General features: G+C 44.3%; 1 protein-coding gene across 2 annotated transcripts; it reads right to left on the bottom strand.

The window, feature by feature from the left end:
• Positions 1-5348: 5348 nt before the first annotated feature.
• On the bottom strand, positions 5349-25460 carry EMC8 (ER membrane protein complex subunit 8). 2 transcript variants are annotated; one of them, XM_060185058.1, is made up of 6 exons: positions 25016-25460; positions 13495-13571; positions 12391-12432; positions 7075-7144; positions 6291-6385; positions 5349-5813 (listed from the first exon to the last, which is right to left on the bottom strand). In XM_060185058.1, the coding sequence occupies exons 1-6, from the start codon at positions 25244-25246 to the stop codon at positions 5654-5656; spliced, it is 675 nt and encodes a 224-aa protein (XP_060041041.1). In that variant the 5' UTR covers positions 25247-25460; the 3' UTR covers positions 5349-5653. The 2 variants fall into 2 exon arrangements, with proteins under 2 accessions (XP_060041041.1, XP_007531607.1); XM_007531545.3 differs by lacking the exon at positions 12391-12432 and having other exon boundaries at positions 25016-25459.
• Between the last annotated feature and the right edge of the window lie 34 nt (positions 25461-25494).

The raw sequence follows: 25494 nt of genomic DNA, 5'->3' as shown, positions 1-25494 counted from the left end.
GAGGGACATTTGGATGTAGTAATAGGGCTATGTGTGGCTTTGAGGGGAAGAGAGGATGGGACCTGGAAGAAAAAGGAGGCAAATATGTGCAAATGTAGACAGACAGTTGTAGAAATGACTGTTAACCCATGCCTGCAACCTTGGGAGAACTGTGGTGGCTTGCAATGAAGGGACTGGGGATTCAGAACTCTGGTGGTGGGAACAGTATGGAATTATATGCCTATTGACATGTAATTTTGTAGATCGATATTACAATCACTAATAGAATTAAAATAATGTACGACGTACACACACACACACACACACACACACACACACACACACACACTGAGAGAAAGAACCAGAGCACGACTCTGGCACATACAATGTCAAGGGTCAAACTCATCCTCATGCTTGAAAGTCTAATGGCTCATCCACTGCACTCTCTTGTGGGCTATAGTTGTTTTCTATTTTAAATCAATTTAATTTCATCGGAATTAGAAAAATCAACCCCCACCCCCGCCAAAGAGCCATGTTCTCATTGATACGTGATTTCCCTGCAGCAATTTTTCATGAAAGAACTTGTTTAAAACTATGTTCAAAAATTTTCAGAAAAGAACGTTTAAAATTATTTTATGTCATTCTTGTCACCATTTGCTCATGCTTGAGAGTCCAATGCTTTATCCACTGCACCACCTTCCAGATCACTCTTGTCACCATTTCCCAAAAAAAACTGAGCTGTTTTTTTTTCCTCGAAATTGTCATTTCTGAAGATAACACTGGAAATATATTATCTAACATGTATAGATAGTATAGTTTTATCTTTTTTTAAAAGGTTTTATTTATGTATTAATGAGAAAGACAAGAGATAAAGAATCAGATATCACTCTGATACATGTGCTGCTGGGGACTGAACTCAGGACATCATGCTTGAGAGTCCAATGCTTTATCCACTGTGCCACCTCCCGGACCACTCTTTCTGTCTTATAAGTAGCTATTGAAAATTTGGGACATAACTAGTTCAAACTGATATTTCATATAAAAAGGCACATTGTAAGTCTGAGAACAAAAATGTACCCTCTATTACACATATTTTTATACTGATTATATAACTCAATGATATGGACTAACAAAGCTTATCCAGATAATGAAGTATATGGAAACATTCAATTATTAAGATTAATTCACATGACCTATCTTTTAGAAAATGGCTGCTAAACATGCACATTCTACTTCTCTTAGAACAGTGCTGCTCTAGACACTTATTTTCCATATCACATGACCAGTTGTGTGAGATATTTTGTATAGAAGTTTTTTTTGTTTTTGTTTTTAATTATTTATTAATGAGAAAGATAGGAGGAGAGAGAAAGAACCAGACATCACTCTGGTACATGTGCTGCCAGGGATTGAACTCAGGACCTCATGCTTGAGAGTCCAATGGTTTATCCACTGCGCCACCTCCCGGACCACAGTTTTTAAATGTTATTCTCGCAAAAAACAAACTTCAAGTTTGTTGGTATGCTTCTAAATTCTGCTTATAAGACCTGGTGTTTTGATCATCACATTAGGTTCACTTGTATTACTTCCGATGTGGTCTGTTTACATAATCACTGTTTTACCTGGGTCCCGCCCTGCCTGCAGGGTATTGGTTTAATTCCCACTGATTAGATGGAAGCTTTCTTTTTTTTTTTTAATTAAAATTTTTTAAAATTTATTTAAGAAAGGATTAATTAACAAAACCATAGGGTAGGAGGGATACAACTTCACACAATTCCCACCGCCCAATCTCTATATCCCACCCCCTCCCCCGATAGCTTTCCCACTCTCTATCCCTCTGGGAGCATGGACCCAGGGTCATTGTGGGTTGCAGAAGGTAGAAGGTCTGGCTTCTGTAATTGCTTCCCCGCTGAACATGGGCATTGACTGGTCGGTCCATACTCCCAGTCTGCCTCTCTCTTTCCCTAGTAGGGTGGGTCTCTGGGGAAGCTGAGCTCCAGGACACATTGGTGGGGTCTTCAATCCAGGGAAGTCTGGCCGGCATCCTGATGACACCTGGAACCTGGTGACTGAAAAGAGAGTTAACATACAAAGCCAAACAAATTGTTGAGCAATCATGGACCCAAAGCTTGGAAAAGTGGAGAGGAAGTATTAGGGAGGTACTCACTGCAAACTCTAGTATACTTCTGCTTTCTTACTTTGGTGCCATACTCCAAACTCAGTCAATTTCTGCTTTGCGTTTCTACTTCTTCTTCTTCTTTTTTTTTTACATGCATAACATTCCCCAGATTAGATGGAAGCTTTCTATGTTCTGGTCGCGCTTTTTTTTTTTTCTCTGCCCCCTCTCCTAGTCATTTCCTTTCCCTTGCCACTTCAGGTGAAGAGATGCATAAAAGGCGATGTAGCTGATTAATAAATGAGATACTGCTTCCCAGCTCAGCCATGAGTCCCTGGTCGTCTGTCTACCGCCAGTGAAGCTAGCCCAGCCCGGCATATGGTGCCCTGAACAGGGACCGGCACAAGTTCATGGTTAAAAAAAATTTTTTCCCCCCCAGAAAGAGTAAAATAAAGGGAGACATCTGCTGCTCTACCATCCATGGAGCTTCTCCAGGTGTCAAGGTACTCCCAGGCGGTGCTGGGCCTTGACTCGGGCTTTGTGTATGGGAAGGGAGTGCCCTCTACTGGGTGAGCCATTTTCTGGTCTACAATAATTTCTTAGTAATCGTATTGCTTTTTCGTATTTGTGATGGCACTTTTCTGTTTACTATCCTCAGTTCTTATAGCAACCACGATTAGAAATAGACAAGGTCTACCGGATACCGTGGGTCCACCTGCGTATTAGCTATCAGGCTCAGGCAAAAATCAGTAAAGTCATGGGCCTCTAGGAATATACCTAAAATAGACCTAACTTTTTCCAAAATGGAGACCCCAAATCTCATCTGCTATATTCTTGCGTTTAGGTTCCAGATGATTAAACAATTTGTTCTTCTTTTTATCGTAATGATTTTCAGCCAACAAGTTGCAGATGCTACCATGATGCCAACCTGACTTCCCTGGGCAGACAACTTCACCGATGTACCCTGGAATCCCATCTCTCCAGAGCCCTGCCCCCTGGGGAAAGATAGAAACAGGCTGGGGGTATGGACTGACCTGTCAATGCCCATGTTTAGCGGAGAAGCAATTATAGAAGCCAGACCTTCCACCTTCTGCACCCCATGATCCCGGGTCCATATTCCCAGAGGCATAAAGAACAGGAAAGCTTCCAATGGAGGGGATGGGATATGGAACTCTGGTGGTGAGAATTGTACCCCTATTATCCTATGGTTTTGTTGATACTTTCTATTTTTTATTTTATAAATAAAGTCTACCTGAAAGATTCTCACCAAATGGTCAGCAATAAGGGGAGCACCTTGTTTGCTCCTTCAGATTTTAAAATCTAGTAAGAATATTGAGAATTTGTGGCTAATGTCTATTTTGTCTTATCTGCCAGGGTTTTCCACTGGGGGGTTTTGTGCCTGCATTAATTTGTACTGCCTTCAGTGACTCATTTTTCTTCAGAGACAGCACAGCACTGCTCCACTATGCATGATTTCCCCTTTGTGTGCTGCTTCCATGTAGTGGCTGGGGGCTGAAACCCAGGTCCCTGCACATGGTGGAGTGTGTGCTACCAGGTGGGCCATGTCCCAACCCCAACCAAGAATTTTCAATGTACGGATACCGTTGTTCCAGTTCTTTCTCTGATAAGCTAGCACATGAACAGTACTGACTCTCACTGATATTGCAGGTGGGGATCAAGAGGCTGGGAGACACAAAGGACACAGGGAGACTCAGAAAAAGGGCCTGGAGGTGTCAGCAGAGTTATTTGCTATTTTAACAAGAATGTGGGGACAGGTCATCACACCTGGGAAATCTATTTTTGCTTTTCACAAATACAGCCTTTACTTTCTTCTGAGAGTTGGTTCTAGGTTGAAATCCCCAGCGGAGGATGGCATGGTCCTGGGAAGCTGGCTGAATTTCATAAGGAGGTACAAGTGAGGAAAAAGAACCTGAAAGGGTTTTTAAGAGTCTACCTTTAAAAATGCCTCCCAAACTAGTCTTGACTACAACTTGATTCCCAATAGTCCTTAGCATTTTCCTTAAGCTTGAACTGGAGATAGCACATATTTACTTTGAGTTCCAGAAAAGACAGCTTTCTTTGTGTTCAATGCTGGAGATGAATCTTTTCCCATTTTGGAAACAAACATAAACCCATCCGCAACAAGAAACCAGCCGCATTCCCCTTGTGATGGTCATGGCACATGAGGCCAGGAGATAACACCTTTTTACTTCACGTTACCCCATGAAATACTGTCAATTTTAAAAGCACAGGGGGTACTTGAACAATGGAAGAAAGAAATTTTGGTGGATTAAATAAAAGCACATTTATGTAATATAATAGTCTCATGTAATTTCTCCTACTTGTTAAGGGGATAGCATATACTGTGCCACAAGCCTTTTTTTTTGCCTCCAGTCATTGGGACTTGGTGCTGGCACTACAAATCCACTGCTCTTGGCTGTCCCCCCTTCTTTCCATTTTTTTAATTCCATAAGGCAAAGAGAAACTGAGAATGGAGGGGGAGACAGACACCTACAGACCTGCTTCAATGCTTGTGAAGTGTCCTGCAGGTGGGAAGCGGAGCGCCAGAAACTCTTTTAGTAGGTCATGTTGTCAAAGAAAAGGAAGTAGTAAAATTACTATTCTCTGAACCTCGTTACCAAATAATTCACATAATAAGGAATCATGCAATGGTACCATGCTCCCCCTGCTCATAATTCCCTGTGATTAGATTAAAAAGCTTCACCAAGCATTCTAAGCATAAATATCAGTGCTCAACTTGGGGGAGTCTAGGTCTTGCTTTTCTTTTGCTACTTCAAATACAAGACAAACCATTTTGATGACATAGATGAGATCCATTTGGTTAATCATGCTAGTCAGGGAGTAGTCAGAATTGATTCTTGTGCTTACACAGTCTCTGGTTGACTGGGAAGCATTACATTGTGCTCCCACCCAAGTTCCCATGGCCAACAATGTTTGTTTTTATCTTTAATGATGAGGGTTCCCCAGGCAACAGTGGCATTATTCCCACCGTGTAGTCGGGCAGCTCTATGATCCTGACTGACATCAGGCCGGCAGAGCTGAACACCAGCACACAGGTCCTCAGTATCACTGAGTGCCACACACCTGCCCCAGCCCCGGCCCCGCTCCCCCCCCCCCCCCCCCCGCCCCACGACATGAATACAAACAGGTTGAAAACTCACTCTTCAAGTAGATTTTTTTTTTTTTATAGACAGTTCCATAAGTCTTAAAAAGTATTCTCTTCAGATTATAAAAGGTTAGTTAAAACTGTTTAATAGGAAGAATCTTAAGACAAGCAGAAATAGCTCTGATCTGGAGGATTACAGCAATGTGTAACTTGGAAGGGCTCCATGGGATGGTCAGACCCGACAGTCTGTACCTTCTCTAGAGACTCTGAATGAAAAAAATGGCCAAAGAGATAGTGCTGCCTCTTTCCAGGCACATGCCATTCTGACTACTGTCAGTTTTCCTCACAGGCTATGAGATATTTTATTTACGTTTAAAAATAGTTTTTCTTTAGGGTAGTGGAAATGCTCAAAGACCAGTCACTGAAGTCCCTCTCTAACATAGGTGCAGAACAGCCTTATTGATCTCTGGATTTGTCCAGTCATTCCGAATGTCATCCAGGTGGTTATCGAAATCCACAAGTGTTTCATAGGATCGGCTGTCCAGGAGAGATGCTGAGATCCTCTGGGCCTCTGGCCAGTCTTCACAGTAATCACTAAGAGGAGAAACAGGAGAAACCAAGTTCAACAATAAAAATGGATAGCTTTACAACTAGTAGAAAACCAGCACCTGCCAAGTAATACAAAGGTCAGTAATGAACGGTAGCGCAAAGAATATCTGACATGGTTCATAAATGGAAGACCTCTTTCTCAACGAGACTCTGAAGAAGCAGGAGAGAGAGGGGGGTGGCGATGACGATGCTTTCTTAGTTATTACAAATAAGCCAAATCAAACAGCAGAGTCTGTTTGGCCTGGGAAGAAATGCCCCATGGTCAAAGACAGGCAACCCAGGGAGTAACACTTAGGTCTCCTTCTTTGCTTGGAATTCTCGGAGGCTTTAACCTCCAGGAGTCAAGGAACAGGTCTGTTTGCTCCCTGGAGAATATGCTAATCTGAAAACATAGAAAGCTAGAGTTAGCTCTTCTGTGGGAGTCAGGTGCTCAGGCCACCCCTCAGCACACACTGCACTCACTAGTGTGGGTCTCGGCACCGCCATTTGTTTTCGTGGTGCTCGTATACATGGATCGTAGGCACCACACAGTCCATCGTGAACTTAGTGTTGTCCACCTGTGTACAAGACAAAAGACAGATGTATGCAAACTGCTAATAACACAACACAGCCAGCACCTTTCTGGAAGACCTAGGTACTTCATCATGGCTCTTGCGGCATAAACACAGGCCACAACAGAAAGTCTGCCTTAGAGTGCAGACATGGCATATCTGGCACCATGTATGGAACACAAGTGGAGCCTTGAATGAGCACTGTATTTTGCAGGATAAAATGGAGGAAGTACTTCACTGAAGTGAAACACCACTTCCTTCCCTCCATCAGAATTCTAACTGAATGGAGTGGTTACAGCCCTCCCCATATCTCCCTGCCCTGTCCTTCTCGTAGGCAGCACGGCTGTTTTAAGTTAATGGTTTTCATACTTGGCACACATCAGCATCATCTGAAAGTCTTGTTAAAACAAAGACTGCTGGGCCAACAATTTGCATTCCTAACACATTTCCAGGTGGTACAGATCCACGGGGGATGCAGATTTCACTCCAAGGACCACTGAACTTGAATGATGCCTGACCGTGGAGCTTCATAACTGTGACTACAGTCAACATTATACCTGTGACTTTGCGATGAAGAGGGCGTGGACAGCCATCGAGGGGCTGAGGTGCTCCCAGATAGAGAAGCACTCGTACTCTGAAGCTCCTGTTATAAGAAAACACCCGGAAAAACAGGACAAACAGTCCAGGTGACTCACCATGATGAGGGCTGTGTCACTGAAGCCCTCAGCGATTCTGGAGGCAACCTTTTCGGCAACCTGGTTTGGACTGCAGAAGAAGGACCAGTGAGTTTACCATGTTCCAGGTAGTGCCATTCAACACTGTCTGCCTGAGGCCTGGTCACTGCCACTTAGAGCTAATAAGCAACAACAAATCACAACTGTGAAACCACATGGACTTCTTGCCCTGCTTAAAGTTGTTCTTGGGGTTGAGGAAACAGCATATTGGTTGTGCAAAAGGCTTTCATGCCTGAGGGTCTGAGGTCCCAGATTCAATCTTTAGCAGTAGCATAAGCCGGAGCTGAGCTGTGCTCTGGTCTCTCTCATTAAAAACAAACAAACAAACAAACAAAACAAAAAACAGGAAATAAAAAAATTACATGTATGTAAAAAACTTGCTCTTGGTGAGGGCTGGGTGGTGGCACACCTGGTAGAACACAAGTTAAACCCTTGAGGACCCAGGTTCAAGCCTCTGGTCTCCCTCCATTTGCAGGGCTCTGCAAGTGGTAGACTAGTGCTGCAGGCTTCTCTTTTTTCTCCCTCTCATATGTTATTTAAAAGAAAGAAAGATAGAAAGAAAGAAAAAAAAAGTAGCTTTTGGTGATCATGGTCCTGCAGCAAAGACTGGCGCAGAAGGCTGGGAATGCCGGGAGGATTCCAGGGGAGCACAGCGCAAAGCAGCAGGGGTCTGTCTCCCTGGTCCTTCACCAGACCTGTTGACTCCCCCCCTCCCCTCCCTGCCACCCTTTTCATTTAGGCTATCATTATCAGCAGCATGGATGCTAAAACTGCTTCCTGATAGGTTTCAATTTTTAGGTTCTATTTGTCCCACGTACCCTGAAAACCCTTAGATCAATTTCCCTGAAATAACACTTCCCATCCATATCACAAAGCGTAAGACAAAGTCCGGTGATTTCTCAAGCCTGGCAACCCAGGTCTTTCTCCCTGTGGCCTACCCACCGTAACTAATCACAGGAACAAAGCTCTGTATGTCCTGGATTTCAGTGAAGTTCTCTTTGTCTTTTCCTCCCCCCTCACTCACTCTGTCCCACTTGGAATGCCCTTTCATTCATGTCAATCTCTGCTTACTGAATTCCCTCCCATCTTATTTGTTTGTTTATTTCTACCAGGGTTATTGCTGGGACTTGGTGCCAGCACTACTAATTCACTACTCCTGGCCACCATCCCCCACCTCCTTTTATTTTATTTGACAGGACAGAAATTGAGAGGGGTGGGGAGCTAAGAGAGGGAAAGACATTTGTAGACCTGCTTCACCATTTGTGAGGATATCTCCCTGCAGATGGGGACTGGGGGTTCGAACCTGGGGCCTTGCACGTGGTACTGTGTGTACTCAACTGGCACCCCCCTCCAGACAGAGAGACAGACCGAGGAGAAGGGAGGGAGGGAGGGTGAGAGAGAGAGGAGACTTACAGCAGAGCTCATGAAGCTTCCACATGCAGGTGTTCCCATGTGGTAGCAGGGACTTGAACCTGGGTCCTTGAACATGGTAAAGTATATGCTCTACTAGATAAACTATCTTACACTATCTTATACTATCTGTCCCCCTACCTTTTAATTTTTTTCCCCTTGTCTCCAGGGTTACTGCTGGGGCTGGGTGCCTGCACTATGAATCCACTGGAGGCTATCTTTTTTCCTTTTTTGTTGCCCTTGTTTATTGTTGTTGTTACTGCTGCTGTTGTTGGATAGTATAGAGAGAAATGGAGGGAGGAGGGGAAGACAGAGAGGAAGAGAGAAAGACACCTGCAGACCTGCTTCACTGCTTGTGAAGTAACCCCCCTGCAGGTAGGGAGCCAGGGGCTCGAACAGGGATCCTTATGCCGGTCCTTGTGCTTTGTGCAATGCGCACTTAACCCGCTGCGCTACCGCCCAGCCCAACTGCCCCCTACCTTTAGTGTCCAGAAAAATATCTCTGGCAGGTCTTACAAACTGCCCCAGATGGATTCATTTGTTCCTTCTCTAAACTCTATTTATTTCTACAAGGCCATTAATACTTAGCCTTTGGCAGGCAGCTGTCTTTTCAAGCATTTTATTTTCCCTGCATGATTATAGCCTTTGATGCAGGGATGGCACTTTATTCTAATGGCTATAAAATACAGTGGTTAATTTAAAGAAATGTACTACACTGAAGAAAGCAGAATGATTTATGAAAAATAAGTGATTTTCTCTAATTATTCTTTTTCATTTTTCATCATGAATCTGTAGTGATTGGTGACTGTTAGTCTGCAGGATTGTATTAAGAAAAATGGAACAGCAGAAAGTTGAAAGAATAAGCCCCAGGGATTTTTTTGTCTTGTTAAGTCATACTGGAAAGCTCTCAAAGTGAAGACTGTAGACCCTTTTATTTGCCCAAAGTTGGAAAGTGCCAAATTCCCATTGAGCTCAGATGGCAAATGAAGAGGTGCTGAAGAGCCTTGGCTCTTCCCCGGCCAGCATGGTCTTTCTCACAGAACTGATGGCTCTAGCCTTTTCACTGGTCCTGTCTCATTTGTATTGGGTTGTTGGAAAAGCCCTGACACATTTTTTTACATAGAAAAACAGAAAGGCAAGTCATGACTTAGCCAACAACCCGATACCCTGGATGGAAAGGTGTACTCAACACAGGAGAGTGGCTCAGGAGGAAATGCTCATTTATGGTTGTGTAACTGGATGACTTTTACTGAGACTGGGGTGACTGGACACAAGGTATTTAAAACAAAAATTTTTAAAAATCTTTATTGATTTTGAGTAGAGACAGAGAGAAATTGTGAGGGGAGGGGGAATAGTGCAGAAGAGAGACAGAGACACCTGCAGCCCTGTTTCACCACTTGTGAAGCTTTCCCCCTGCAGGTAGGGACCAGGGACTTGAACCCGGATCCTTGCTCACTGTAATGTGTGTCCTTAACCAGGTGCGACACCGCCTGGCTCCCTGGACACAAAGTATTTATTAAAAGCAAACACTAAAAACATTTTAGATGCCCAAGAACCCAGTTTAAATAAATAGATTAACTGTATCTGCTACATGAGAGTTTCACATGAGACAGAGAGAGGGAGAAAGATGAGACAGAGCACCACACTGGTACATGTTGTACTGGGGGCTCACACTGAACTCCAGGTATGCAAATGCCATGCTCTTCCAGTTGAGCTATGTCCTGAACTGCCAAAACTTAAACAAAAACTTTATAGCTAGTGAATTTCCAAGAGCAAGCTCACCAGTTTTGCTTCTGATCAGAGCACAACCTGGCTCTGACTAGTGGTTGTGCTGAGGGATGGACCTGGGTCACCTCATATGCAATACTGTGTGTCACAACTGTCCTGTCTCCACAGCAGATCTTTCAGTTTTGTTGGGCTTTTTTGGGTTATGTCTTAAATACTGACCCACCCCACCCCACCCCACCCCATCCCATCCCAGTCTTAACATTTTATTTATTCATTTTGGAGATTATATATATGTATATTTAGAGAGGGGATGGAGAGATAAGGAGGGGGAGAAACACCTACAGCATTGCCCTGCCACTTGTGGAGCTTCCCCCTGCAGGTGGGGACTTGGAGCTTGAACTCAGGTCCTTGCAACCAGTAATGTGTATGCTCAAGCAGGTGTGCCACCACCAGCACTCCCCACCCCATTCCTAATGTAAGACTGTCACAGGATGAAGTTCCAAATCTGCATTTTGTTTGCTAGACTGTATCAACTCCTGCCCCTGAAGTCAGCTGCCATGCCAAACTGCAGGCATCCTCTCGGCAGGGACCTTCTTGCTGATCCTGTCTCAGGCAGTACAAAGCTCAGCATGTACTTTCTTTTTTCTTTTAAAGATGAGAGACAGAGAGGAGAGAAAGAACCAGAGTATCACTCTGGCACATGTAATGTTGGGGATGGAACCCAGGACCCTATGCTCGCCAGTCTTGTCCTGCCCTGGACATGCAGTACGCAGTTGTGATTCAGATCTTACATGCATCAATCCCAGGCCAGGACACTGTGCCTCTACAGGGAATCTGCCCCAAGGAAATGCTAATTATAAAGCAAGACACCAACAACTGTGACGTGAAATCATTGGAAGTTTAGGAAGAGAATAAAACAAAGACAACTTACATTTCTTTTTATATAACTAAAATAATGATTGATCCTTTTCTGTAAAAAGGAGACTTTTCTGTGAAAACAAGACTAGTAAAAGTACCAGCCTGTGGGGGTATGGATCGACCTGCCAAAGCCCATGTCTAGTTGAGAAGCAATTACAGAAGCAGGAACTCCCACTTTCTACACCCCATAAAGAATTTTGGTCCATACTCCCAGAGGGGGAGAAATGTTATAGGAAGATGACCTCAGGGCTCTGAACTCCATCCAGTTCCATCAGGACCTGGGGGTGGTGGAAGGGTAAATATATATAAATATAATTACAGAAATAATGACCAATCCATATCTGTGATCTTGGGAGAACTAGTGCAGTTTCCAATGGAGGGAATGGGGACACAGAACTCTGGTGGCAGGAAAAGTGTGGAATTATATCTCTGCTATCTTATAATTTTGTACATCAGTATTAAATCACTAACACACACACACACACACACACACACACACACACACACACACACACACACACGGTGGGGGAAGGGAGAGAGAGAGGGGGAGAAAACTAGCCTATTCTTGAACCTAGCATAAAGCTAAGCATGTGTGTTGCCCCGCTCTGTCTCTATCGGCAATGTGAATGTGATCTCATAGCTCCATCTCACAGAGAGGATTAATGAAGCCCAAGGAGGTAAAGCATCTATTGTGCTTTCAAATCCAAATCTACCTGGCTCCAAATCTTATGCCATGAGGTGCTATAAATCAGCTATTTCTTTCTTAAAAAAATTACTTATTGGGACTGGATGGTGGCTCACCTGGTAGAGTATACACTGTCATGCATGAGGATCTGGGTTCAAGTCCCTGGCCCCCACCTGCAGGGTGAAGGCTCATAAGTAGTGCTACGTGTATCTCTTGGTGGAAAAGTTATGAAGTATTTTTCTGTGTTTTTCAATGCAAAAGTGTGACTTTTCTGACAACCTTGTATGTGTGTCTGTGTTTTGTCTACTAGGAACAATGGAGTCTTGCAAGCACCAGGCCCCAGTGATAACCCTGGTGGTAATAAAATAAATTAAGCTTATTTATTATGAGATTAGGGAAGAGAGACACACAGTCAGAACCAGAGGACTGCTTTAGCTGTGGCATCAGGTTGTGCGGGTGCCAGTGATTGAGACTGTGGCTGATTTATTTTCCTGACCTAATTAGTTGGTATTTCTAAAAGAAAAACATATTTTTACCTAGGTCTGGCCGAAGAGGGGAGGCTTTTCAGAGAGAAGTGACTAGTAAAGAAAAAGGACATTATTAGTATGATCCTAGATTCTGAGTGTCCAAGTGGTATAGCCTTGGCGCAGCAGTTTTCTAGCTGGTGATTGTTCTGCCTGGACTTGGACCCCTACAAGAGAGGGATCAAGGGTTTCAAGTACTTGTTCTTCTTCAGGGAGCATCATGTGGACACCACCATACTGTATTATTTCCAAAATGCTAATGAAGTTAATCTCTTGTCTATGCTGGGCAAGTGGATATAATTCCTGAAGGCATTTTGGTTGGGTTCTTCACTGGACACTATGGTCAACCAACTCTGGCCACTGGGAAGAGGGTCAGGAAGGTCCTTGAACAAAGGGCAATGTGCTTCCAGTTGTAATGTCTTCCTTTACTCCATTCTCTCTGCCTTCAGGCTTGGGGAGGGTGCTGGCTTTTGTTACCAGCTCTGGGTTACCACACTACTACCTTGCTGGTGCCTTTGGAAATACTCACTGATAAATCCCTCTTTCAACGTCCTAACTTCTCTGTGCTATCAGACTCCTCTGTTGGGACTGAGGCTATTGCAGAAATGAAGCAATGTTCTCAGCTTTGCTTATTAGTGGGAAACATACAGGAAGGAGTATCTGGATGAAAGTAGTCAGGAGTCATTTTGAACAAACAGCAGACACTATGTTTTTGTCTGAGTATGAGACCCTCAGAGTGCCAAAGCTAACTGCTGTTTTATTTACCACAAGAAAGCGACATTCTCTCCTCATGCTTTGCCTATCATTCCTAGTTTGGGAATAGGAAGTGAGGTGGAGACAAACTGGAGGCCTCTGATTGCTGCTATCATTGCATGAATTCTCTTCAAGCAGGAAGAAAAAAAAAGATACAGAACAGAAACTCAACAGTAATATAAATGTTTAGAATTTCTGTTGTCTGGAACTAGTTACACCACAGTCCTTCTCAAATATTATAAACAAGCAGAGTGGGTGGGGAGGGTTATTCTTAGCGGTTTCACAGAGGGAGTCTACAGACCAGAGAGTGGGTCTGTCACATGAACAGCTTTCAGACCACAGACAGGTTTAGCACTGACATACCTGGCATCCTTCACTCGTTCATTAGCTTGATAATAACCAGCAATCACGTAACTATTATCTTTGCACCAGGAATCAATCTGAAAGAACAAAAATTGAAAAGGTGAGTGATTTTTCCCTTAGTTATCAAGTTTCAATAAACATAGGCGACTCCTCTTTCCCACCAGTTAGAATAAGTCACTGTATCGTCTGTTTATCCGTCTCCCCAGAAGGAAGGCTGTAAAACTGAAACGTGTTTACAGGAAAAATGGTCATACCAAACTGCTTTTCCTGATCCACCTGAGACCAGAGAAAACAGAGAGAAGCAAAACCCTCACTGTCACTGGGGTGGGGTTGGTGAGGAGGAAGAAGGGAGGTCCCAATGTCAAGGCTTATTAAATGGAGTTAAGCAGGGGTTGGGGGAGGCAGGAGATAGCACATGGGGTAGAGCACAAGCCTGGCCATGTATAAGGACCTGGGTGCAAGCCCCACCACGACACAGCAGCACATGCACTAAAGGAAGCTCCTTAGACGGGAGAGTAGTGCTATGGTGTCTCCCTCACTATCTGAAATAAGAATGAAAAAGTTATTCTGGGAGGAGTGGGACTGTACATGTGCAAGGCTCTCGCACCACTAATGAACGAGTGGATTAATGAATGAATGAATGATGGACAAGTTGGGGGAGAGAGAATCTTTACCTACTTTCTCTCCACCAGAAAGAACTGAAGTCTCTGGGTCTTGACCCCACAGGTCATTTAAGTCAGTCTTTCCTAGCTGAGCAAACTAAATCTCAGAGGGGTTTTTATGTTTACACCTCCAAGGGAGCAGCAAAGTCAGTCTGGGAATCTAAATCTCTTTCGAAGCCAAGGCTCTTTACACTGTAGTTCAACATTCGGCATTCCACAGCAACTTGCCATGAAAAACATCTTCATATGGGGATGGGTGGGAGGTAAATTGGCATTAGCACACAGGTGAGCAGATGCAGGCAGGGACACAGGGACAGATCCTGTCTCAACTCCCTCTGGTCTGCTTTGAAAGTCTGGTGTTCATTTTATAATGCCACTCTTCTCTCATCAGATTTAGCTTCCTGCAGGCCTAATGCTATTATTAAAAACAACAAAAGGTCATCCTGACTGTTTTTGCCATAATGGAATTTTAATAACACATAGCAATAAATTATATTCTCAGTCTGCTAAAGAGGAACTAAAATTGATCCTTGCTTTCTTCACAGTGAGTTAACTGGTTAAAACCACTTCTTTCTTCTCTTTCTTTCTTTTTAAACACATCTCTACTGCTCTTTTTCTTGACTTTTGGTTTAGCCTCCAACAGTCTCATGACTAAAAGCAGATGGTACAGTCCAAGGCTCCCTGACACACTGGAGGGTAGAATGATAATCCTGGTCTCCTAAGAGCTCACAATTTACCATATTGGGTCAGAACCAAGGCTCACTGAGCCAATTAGATGCTTTACTCATCTACGCAAAAGATTAGGGATAAGCCTCCAAAATATTTATAATGGTTCTCTAACTATGACTCTGTTGCAAAGAAAAATCATGCATTTGTTTCTATCACCTCTTAAGGAAATGACTTCCAGAATCTTTACTACAGTAGAACTTTCCCCTTAAATTTAAATGAAACAAACAAACAAAAAAAACTCGTCTTTTTCTGTTCTTACATATTTTCCTAAAGCAAAGGGGAGGCAGGCAAGACTTGAGAGGTACTCCTGCTTCTCTGGAAAGACCAAGTAAAGCCTTGCCTTTTTGTAGGAAAAAAAAATTACTTAGGGGTGGGGGGAATGAGAGTTAGGGAGGGAGAGGGACGAGAGTACTGCTTAGCTCTGGCACAAGGTGGTGTGTGGGGGGCTGAGCCTACAGCCCGTGACATGCAAGTTCTGTACTCTAACAGGCTGAGATATCTCCCTAATTTTATTTTTCCTAAACTTTGGCATCTAGTTCCATTCTCTGAGTTAAGTCCACACTGGTTTCTCCTTAAGTACAATCCTCTCAGCCTCTGTTTCTAATCAGCTTTCTGAATGTGTTCTCACTTAGGGTAGAGACTTGTTGTTAAAATTCGGAGGCTCCAGCTGGCCGGGCTTGCTTCATGGGCGGGTAACAGAGACGACCAGAGACATACAGCTGGGCAGGGAAGCTGTATTTCTTTATTCAAGAACAACGATTCATAAACTAAACCAAACTAATCACCAAACAGAACTCTGCTACCTCTTTCCCCCGCGGCGGTGCCAAGCACTCTCGAACTCTGCAACTCTGGAACTCTCTCAGGGTTCCTTGGGGCTGGGCCAAGCGGGCCCGCGAAACTAGCAGGACTGATCCAATTTTCTTGGCAGAGGGAGAGCTAGAACAACCCAATGTAAAGCATACAACAGAGACTGTTCTTTTCTGTCCTCTTGGGTATTCCCTCCTGGCTCTCTTGCATAGAATCAGAACTAGAGAGAGCAACTCAGGTTTAGTTATTAAGTTTCCAACTGTCCTAGTAACAAGCTATATTAAGTCTAGCAGCTTAACAGGACACCTTACAGGTCAGAAGCAGGGCTGACTCCTACTCCTACTCTATTCCTTGCACTTTATAGCATCTGTTACCCACATCCTTGACCTCTGGCTGCTTAACTAAGACTACCGATTCTACCACACCTCCTTTTTTTGACTCTCATCTGCCTGCTTCTCCCTCTCTTTTTCTTTCTATTTTTTAAAATTGAATAGGACAGAGAAAAAGTGAGAAGAGAGGGAAGCATAGGAGAGAGGGAGCAAGATAACCACCTGCAGACTTTCTTCACCATTCGTAGGTGGGGACTGGAGGTTCAAACCTGGGTCCTTGAGCATGGTAATGTGTGCACTTAACTGAGTGTACCACCACCTGACAGCCCCCTGCCCCCCCCCTTTAAAATTAAAAAAATTTATTTATTCCTTTTTTTGCCCTTGTTGTTTTATTGTTGTAGTTATTGATGTCGTTGTTATTGGATAGGGCAGAAAGAAATGGAGAGAGGAGGGGAAGACAGAGAGGGGAGAGAAAGACAGACACCTGCAGACCTACTTCACTGCTTGTGAAGTGACTCCCCTGCAGGTGGGGAGCCGGGGGCTCAAACCGCGATCCTTATGCTGGCCCTTGCGCTTTGCGCCACCTGTGCTTAACCCACTGCACTAATGCCTGACTCCCCCCATCTCTCTCTTATAAGGGCACTTGTGATACATTGGGCTCATCAGATAAGACAGGATAATCTCACGGTCAAGACCCTAAACCAGGTAAGGTAACACATTCAAAGGCTCTATGGATTGGGACAAGGACAATTTTTGGCTGACCACAAACACTCTATGTTTACTATAAGAATTATCACTTGCCTCCCAGAGAGGTAAGAGTTAGGGGAAGACAAACAGAGGGTTCTGAACTCCAATTCTATCAGGACCTGGAGAAAGAAGGGGTGGGGGGAAGGAAAGGACATTTAGAAGTCATAGGTGTGAATTAGGAAGAGAAGGCTGAATCATAGAAAAAAAATGGGCAAACAAAGTTATAGAAATAATAGTCAACCCATATCTGTGATCGTGGGAGAACTAATGCAGTTCCCAGTGGAGGGAATGGGGACACAGAGCTCTAGTGGTGGGTACCCATTATCTTGTAATTTTGTAAATCTATATTAAATCACTAGTTAAAAAAAAAGAATAAAACTATTTGCTACTGATGATGGCTGACTGTTTCTGGCAGTGATCTAAGTTGTTCTCAAGTGCCTTTCCTGGGGTGAAGGCAATAGTCTCAGCAAATACGCATGGTGTTCTTTGTGCCGGCCTCAAGGAAGCACAGAAGGCACCTGACTTGAGGATGCTGCTTGTGATAAACATGATGCACACTTTACCCAATGAGAGGTAAACTCCTTTATATAACACTTCAATGGCTAAAGCAAATTCTAGCAGAAAAACAATACCCTGACCTTGAACTTTTGGTGGAACTCTTTGAAAAAGCTACCCTAAAGTGAACCAGGGCAGAAAAGCTGACTCGATTTTAGATGCTCTGAGGGCCTGGAAGATAGTGAAATGGCAGTAAACCAGACTTGCATAATTAAGGCTCCAAAGGTCCAAGGCTCAACTAGCACCACCATATAAACCAGAGCTGAGAAGTGCTTTGGCCTCTCTGGTGAAAATACAAAACAAAACAAAAAAATGCATCAAAAATGTTTTGAATGACTCAATCAAGAACCACCAAGTGAACAGCCTATAAAAGTCTATTCTTCTTCTTCTTCTAGCGTTTGGGATGCATTGGATCGACCTTCCCGTGGTGCATCCCGTGAGTACCCATTCATTGGGGAAACTGACGATCCTTCCTAGCCGACTGAATCCACATGGATCCCAGTCACTTTCAAAGCCAGCATAAAACTCTATGAGGGGTAAGCACAGCTGATCCACAGCTGCCTAGACAGACGCGCTGGTCACCCACCCATCTGAGGAGGGGGCTTCCCCCAAGGAACAAGACAGGGAGGAATGGCGATATGGAGGCGGGCACACCAACAGCTATCAGGCCCACAGTGGTCAGTGAACATATTTTACTAAGAGGGGAACCTTTCTTTGACAAGCCTGAATATGGAAGCAGACATTATCAGGTGAGGGAGTGACAGCTGGCATGTAGAAAAGGGGACGATGGAAGGGGCTGGGTGGTGGTACACCTGGTTGAGTGCACATGTTACAATGTGCAAGGACCTGAGTTCAAGCCCCCAGTCCCCACCTGGAGGAAGGAAGCTTTGCAAGTAGTGAAGCAAGTAGGTCTGCAGGTGTCGTTCTGCTTCTCTTCCTCTTTATATCCTCTTGATTTCTGGCTGTCTCCAGCCAATAAATAAAGAAAATGCATCTTGTGAACAATCAAAATGAAAACCAAAGTTCAGGACAACATTCTCGTCTGGGATTCTGAATGCAGGATCCCAATTCCGCATGTTCTTCTTCTTATTTTTTTTAAAAAATATTTTATTTATTTTATTTTTGAGAGAGATGCAGACAGAGACACAGAAACACCAGAGCACCGCTCAGCTCTGGCTTATGGTGGTGTAGGGGATTGAACCTGGGACTTTGGAGCCTCAGGCACTAGAGTCTGTTTGCATAAGCATTATGCTATCTCCCCTACCCTCCGCATGTTCTTATGAAGATTTACTTTTCAGAGGGGGAGAAGGACACCTTTACATTGGCATAAGGGTGAACCCTCTGTTTAATGCCATTTTTGGCTCTTTCAATTTAGAGCACTAGAATTAGTAAAGGCATCGGTGCAACCCAGTCAGTCCCAATTAGACCCCGAACAAAGTAGCTTCTCACTGCAGGTCCAAGTTAGGTCCTGGGCATTTCATGTGCCAGAGTCGTACCCTGGCACACAGGTTCTCTCTCCTACCTCCACATTAATAAATCTTAAACCTAAAATAAGACTTCCTAACTTCTTCCAAAATGAAGACTCCAAACTTCATCTACTATACTCTTACCTTTAGGTTCCTAATTATTAAACAATTTGTTCTGCTTTTTATCTTAATTTTTTATTTTTATTGTTTTTTGCCTCCAGGCTTATCGCTGGGGCTGGGTGCCTGCACTATGAATCCACTGCTCCTGGAGGCCATTTCTTCCATTTTGTTGCCCTTGTTATTGTTATTGCTGCTGCTGTTGTTAGATAGGACAGAAAGAAACTGAAAGAAGAGGGGAAGATAGAGAGGGGGAGAGATAGAAAGACACCTGCAGACCTGCTTCACCACTTTTGAAGAGACCTACCTGCAGATGGGGTGCCGGGGGCTTGAACCGGAATCCTTGTGGAGGTTCTTGTGCTTTGCAACATGTACACTTACCCTGCTGTGCTATCAATTGGCCCCTTATGTCTTAATTTTTTCAGCCACCAAGTTGCAGATGCTACCATGATGCCAACCTGACTTACCTGGGCAGACAACCTCACCAATGTGTCCTGGAACCCCACCTCTCCAGAGACCTGCCCCACTAGGGAAAGACAGAAACAGGCTGGGGGTACGGATCAATCTGTCAATGCCTATGTTTAGCGGAGAAGCAATTACAGAAGCTAGAACTTCCACCTTCTGCTTCCCATAAAGATCTTTGGTCCATACTTTCAGAGGGATAAAGAATAGAGTAACTTGTGGTCTGGGAGGTGGCGCAGTGGATAAAGCACTGGACTCTCAAGCATGAGGTTCTGTGTTCGGTCCCCAGCAGCACATGTACCAGAGTGATGTCTGGTTCTTTCTCTCTCTCCTCCTCTCTTTCTCATAAGTAAATAAACTGAGAGGGAAAGGGAGGTAGTGAGGGAGAGACACACTTGCAGTACTGCTTCACCACTCATGAATCTAGGGGGCTTGAACCTGACCTTGGCACATGAAAACAGGTGTGTTCAATCAAATGTGCCACCACTGGGCGCCTTGAGAAAGTGTTTATTCAAGGAGTAGCCATTTCCTCCCCACAGGCTTGTGCAGGAATAACAAGAGGTAGGGGGATGAGGGACTTAGGAAGGAACTAAAGGGCAGCAGCTTATACATAAGCACAAAGAGGGGACACATGCATGAAATAGAGAATTCTGGACCCAACGAAGTCATGGCAAAAAGGTCACCTGTCAAGTAGGAAGTTATGGGAGCAGAATGTAACGAAAGGTGCTCTGCAGTGTTAGGAAACCACAGAGGGGAAAAGGACAGAGAAGGCTTAGAGAAACAGTAGATTCAGGCTGATTGTCCTACTAACATTGTATGGGTTTTTGCTATTAGATATAATTCCACCACTATCTACGTCAAAGGGTTATGAGGATAAATAAGATAATAGGCATTAAGTACTCAAAAACTATAAAAAGCACCCAGAAATGCAAGGATAGTTTTTAAAATGGAAAAAATTTTAAAGAAAAGCCTTTCAAAGGAATCTGTTGTTACCCTTTGATGAACTGCTGATCAAGCTAGTCTCTCCTATTTACCAAAAATAATTCCAAAATGAAACTCCCAGAATAGAAAAGCTATGCGAATAAGGCCTTATTTAGACAGTTTTATGGATTTAGAGCTTTATTAAAATTACATCTTTCAGGGACTGAAAGATAGCTTGCTGGGTAGGGCATGCACCTTACCATGGGTAAAGCCCAGGATTTCAGCCCCAGCAAAACATGGACAGACCAAAGCACCTAGGGGAAACACCAGAGATAGTGTAGTAATGCTGTGGTGTCTTTCCCCTGTGTGCCTTTATATGAAATAACAGGAAGTATGAAGGGGCCGGGCCGTGGTGCACCTGGTGAGCACACATGCTACGGTGCTCAAGGATCCAGGTTCAAGGCCCTGGTCACCACCTGCAGGGGCAACAGTTTCCTAAGTGGTGAAGGAGTACTGCAGAAGTCTCTCTTTCTTCTTCCCCTTCCTTTCAAAATTCTATCTCTATCCAATAAATAAACAAGTAAAACATTAAGAATAAAGAATGAAAAATTTAGCTTGAAAGTGGTGCCCCCAGCACCACAAAATAACCTCCTCCACAGGCTGACCAAACTATGGCTCAGAGTGCTGACATTTCTCACTGTGGTCAACTTGTAAAATCACTGAAAAGTAAAAACACTGTACCTTAATAGTAATACAAATGTTTGCTTGAACTCAAATCGCAAACTTTCCTTTCTAACTTTATTCAGGTAGCTATTTAATTTGTAGTCAATTGGCATCTTTTTCATTATTTGTCAAATGTTGAGTCTATGATTCAAAGTTCTGGTCAACCACCACTGCTTGGCACAGACAGAACTTCAGCTGTTTTCTCTTATTGTTAAAAAGTTATTGTAGGGTCTCTGGTTTAGACCCAACTTGCTGTACAGGAGACTCAACACTTAAAAGAGTATGCCAGAAGTTGAGCCTGGAATGACAACACAGATGGCGAGATCAACACGGCCATTCAATGCTCCTGTCTGGGCTCTTGGAGTCAAAGTTCCCTATTGGGTATCTTCCCTCTCCAGGTAAGTGGTTTGGGAGGCAGCCTTGCTCCTCGGGGAAGACTCAAGTAGAGGTGACTCAAATGCAGTTGTTTATAGTACATTCAATTCTCTCAAGTACTGCATTCATTATCTCAAGGGACATAATCCTTGAACTTTGTAAAGTTTATTTAAGAATTAGTATTCTGACAATACCAAGTGAAGTTCAAGCTTGTCTTTAAGACACACTTGGGAATTTTGATAGGACTTTAGTGGATTTAAAGCAAGATACTATTTCTTCTTGCTCTTCAGTCTATTTCTTGGTTGACCTGTTTTTCCACTCATCCCAAAGGCTAATTTTCCTCAGGTTTCTGTCCACTGAGTTCTCTTTATTCCACATGTTGGCCTGGCTGATCTGACTTGCTCTTATGATTTCAAAAGTCATTGAGAAGCTGCCAGTTTCCAACCTATTGAATATATCTTCATTTTCAGCTCATCTGCCTTCTGAGCTCCAGATCCACCCCCCTCTTTTTTTTTTTTTTAAAAAAAAAAAACAACTTTTAGCAGTAGGCTTTCTTTGGTTCCCCTCAAGGACTGGTAGTACTATTTTCCCATGCTTTTCACCTCTCTACCACTGGCTTTTTACAGTCCAGCTCTTCCTTCACATCACCCTCCCTCTATTTTCATCTGGTCTTTGTGTACTGATACTCTGTCTTAAACAGCTTCCCTATGACCCTGTGTTACCATGGCTGGCATTCTGGGGCACAACTTACATGTCTCTTTCTCTAGGCAGCTGACTTGCCTTTCCTGACACTGAAAGCCTGGGTTAGCTGACTTTTCTCTTTAACTCTTGACCACTTTCTGCTTAGCCCCACAAATGGTGCTCATTCTTTGGTGCTGGTACTTGCCTGTGTGGTACAGGTTGACCTGCAGAGTAGGTACTGTATTGGAGACCTACCTCAGTAAGGGCCTGCTGGCTATATAACCCTGATCAGTCTAACTTCCTGCAAGTGAATGCGCTTAATGTAGCCAATGACCCCGTTAGGGCTGAGGTGAAAGCTGGGACAATTGTCTGAGCTACAAGGGTGGATGGGGAAGTTACTGAGCTTGCAGGCTCAGGTACATGGTAAAGTTTCTGAAGTTGCGTAACTTCAGGAATCACTTCTCCAGGTATGTGACAACAAACTCTCTGTTCTTACTCAAAGAATAGAACAGTAACAGTAATAGAGAGCACACCCTGATCCAGTAACACTTGAACAACACTCTACTGTTCACTATGCTGAAAACCATGGTACCCTACCCGGCCAGAGCTGACCATGTTAAAGTCATGACAACACTACCTGGGAGCAGGGTCACCCAGGCAGACCATGACCATACCTGCAGTCTATGGGAACACCAGCTAACATAGCACCTGACCAATAAAAAATGCTGACTCAGCTATGCCAGCCAATCAGACTCTGGGGGGAGGAAAGGGAGGGTTGAAAGGAGAACCCCGCTAAAGCCCTTTGCCTGGACAGGAATGCTGTAGCTCTCTCCTGCCTGCTTCCTACTCTGGAAGTGTGCTGTTCTATATTGCCTTTTTATTTTTTGTCACCAGACTTGGTGCTGGGGCTCCACTCCAGCAAGATTCTTCTGTTCCCAGTAGCTGGCTAGTTTCTTTCTTGAGGGTGGTAGATGGAGAGAAGAGATAAACCTATAGTTTCATTCATTGTAGAATAATTAACGAAACAGATGACTGAATGTCTTGCACTAGCCCCTCTGGAAGACTGTATGGAGAGTCCTTAAACAAATAAAAATGGAATTACCTTATGATCCAGCAATACCACTCTTAGGCACTTATTCGAAGAACACTCAAACGCTAATTTGATGGGACATACGAACTGCTATGTTCATAGCTGATTTATTCACACTAGCCAAAGAATGGAAGCAACCTAAACACACATCAATAGATAACTGGCTAAAGAAATTATGGGATATATATTCCATGGAATATTACTCTGTAATCAAAAAGGGTAAATTTGTGTTCAATGGGACAAAATAGATGGAACTGAAGGTGACTATGCTTAGGGAAACAAGAGATGAAAGACAACTGCCATGTTGTCTTGCACACGTGGAAACTAGAGAACATATGAACATGCAAACAAAAGAAACAAAAGCCACAGAAACAAGAAAACTTTCTAGGATTTGGGTGGGGACACAGAACTTTGGTAGTAAATTGTAATCTTAAAGTACTGTAAGGCACTGTTAATTACAGATAAACAATGGGAAAAAATAAAGTTTTGCACTAAAACAGAAAATATGTACATGCAAGTGAGCTTTTGGTGACATCATATTTCATTTTATTTATTTATTTTTGCCTCCAGGGTGATTGCTGGGGCTCAGTGCCTGCACTATGAATCCACTGCTCCTGGTGGCCACCTCCCCTTTGTTAATTGGATAGGACAGTGAGAACTTGAGAGGGGAAGGAGAGATAGAAAGGGAGAAAGATACCTGCAGACCTGCTTCACTGCTTCTGAAGCCACCCTCCTGCAGGTGGGAAGCTGAGAACTGGGATCCTTGAGTTTTGTACTTTATGTGTGCTTATGACAGTGCACCACCGCCTGAAAAAAAACCCCCCCCATTTCTTTAGGAGCTAAATTGTTTGATTTTTAGGAACATCTACTACTTTTCTAGCCCCAGCCCGGAGATGGTATGAAGAAGTTCACATGACTCAGTTTAACTAGAACTCAAGCTGTGTCATTCAACCAAGACTGTCCAAAAGTATTTCCTACTTATCATGAGTTTCCAGGATATAATAACAATATCAATTACAGAGTAAGTTCATTTTACTTAGTGAGGACATAGAGAATATTCTCCCTACCTCTTCTCAAGTGTCATCTTTTGCAGGCATAAACAAATGTTTTAGCACCATAGTTTGTACTTAAGTAAAAAATACACAACACATGAGCTCAGGTACTGAAGCAGGTTTAAGACTACAGTCAATTTCTCTGTCAGTGCAGCTTACAAGCTCCAAAACTACTGCTTAGAATCCAACTACCGGCCATCTGATCTATACGCCAACCGCTCCCCCCACCCCAGTACTTTCATGTGGTAAAGTCATCTTTACATGTACACACAAAAAAGGCTGGGTGGTGGGTCTGTAGGCTCCTTCCTGCCTTTAAATATAACTGGAAATCTTTAGCTTTCAAATCCTGGGGTGCACTCTGGGCAAGTCACAAGGGACACAAGCACATCCTTCTTGCGGGACGCTCAGGGCGCACTCTTGAGAACATTTCTGTGATGTCCACTCTGGGGTTCTCAACCAAGCAGTCCAGGATGACACCCACTTTGGGTTCTGGGGTGCGTTTAGGTCCCCCACCTCTTCAAACACCCTGATCAAAGTGATCTGGCAATCAAAAGTGATTGTCGAGCGGACCAAAAACGGTTTGTAAAACATGTCAGCAAACAAGCCCGAACCACTCTGACTTGATGACATGCATCTATCTCTCACTCATTTGCCTAAAGCGCCTCTAAAGACAAGCAGGCCGTCGTTCCGGCTGCTGTGCACACAAACTGGGGAGCTTTGGTGGTTCGCCCCAGAGCCTGAATTCCCACAGGATGTCGTGGGGCTCCCAGCGGGGTGCAGCTGGGACCGTCTTCTCTTGGCTTACCAGGGTGAGGGCCACCTCGAGCATGGGTGCAAGGGCGAGCGTGCCGTGGAAGAGGGGGATGCAGTCCACGAAGAGCGTGTGGTGCGCGCCCGGGCCGCCCAGGGGCAGGTGGTCCTTGCGGGGCTTCTGCCTCTCGGCCACCAGCAGCCCGTTGACGGCGCAGTGCGGGTACTTGGCACCGTGCAGCACCATCTTGCAGTAGGCCTGGGTGGTCAGCTTCACCCCGGGCATGCTGAGCCCGGGCGGCCCCCGGGGGAGCTGCCTCGGGCCTGGACCCACGTGCCAGCCGCGCTGCGCCCCGGCAGACAAGCGGGACGAAGAGGCGACCGGCGGGGGAACCCCAACAGGCCCGTGCACAGCTCCCCTTTCCGCGGCTGCTTTGCAGGCAACGCTGGAACTTCAGCTTCCCCTCACGCCTCTCGCCCGGCGCCGCCGGAAGTCGCTTATCTCGCGTTCACCGTAAAGCATCACGACGCTTC

The sequence above is a fragment of the Erinaceus europaeus genome, chromosome 2 (genome assembly GCF_950295315.1).
Source record: "Erinaceus europaeus chromosome 2, mEriEur2.1, whole genome shotgun sequence".
Lineage (NCBI taxonomy): Eukaryota > Metazoa > Chordata > Mammalia > Eulipotyphla > Erinaceidae > Erinaceus > Erinaceus europaeus.
This window is presented reverse-complemented; position numbering and strand designations above follow the sequence as displayed.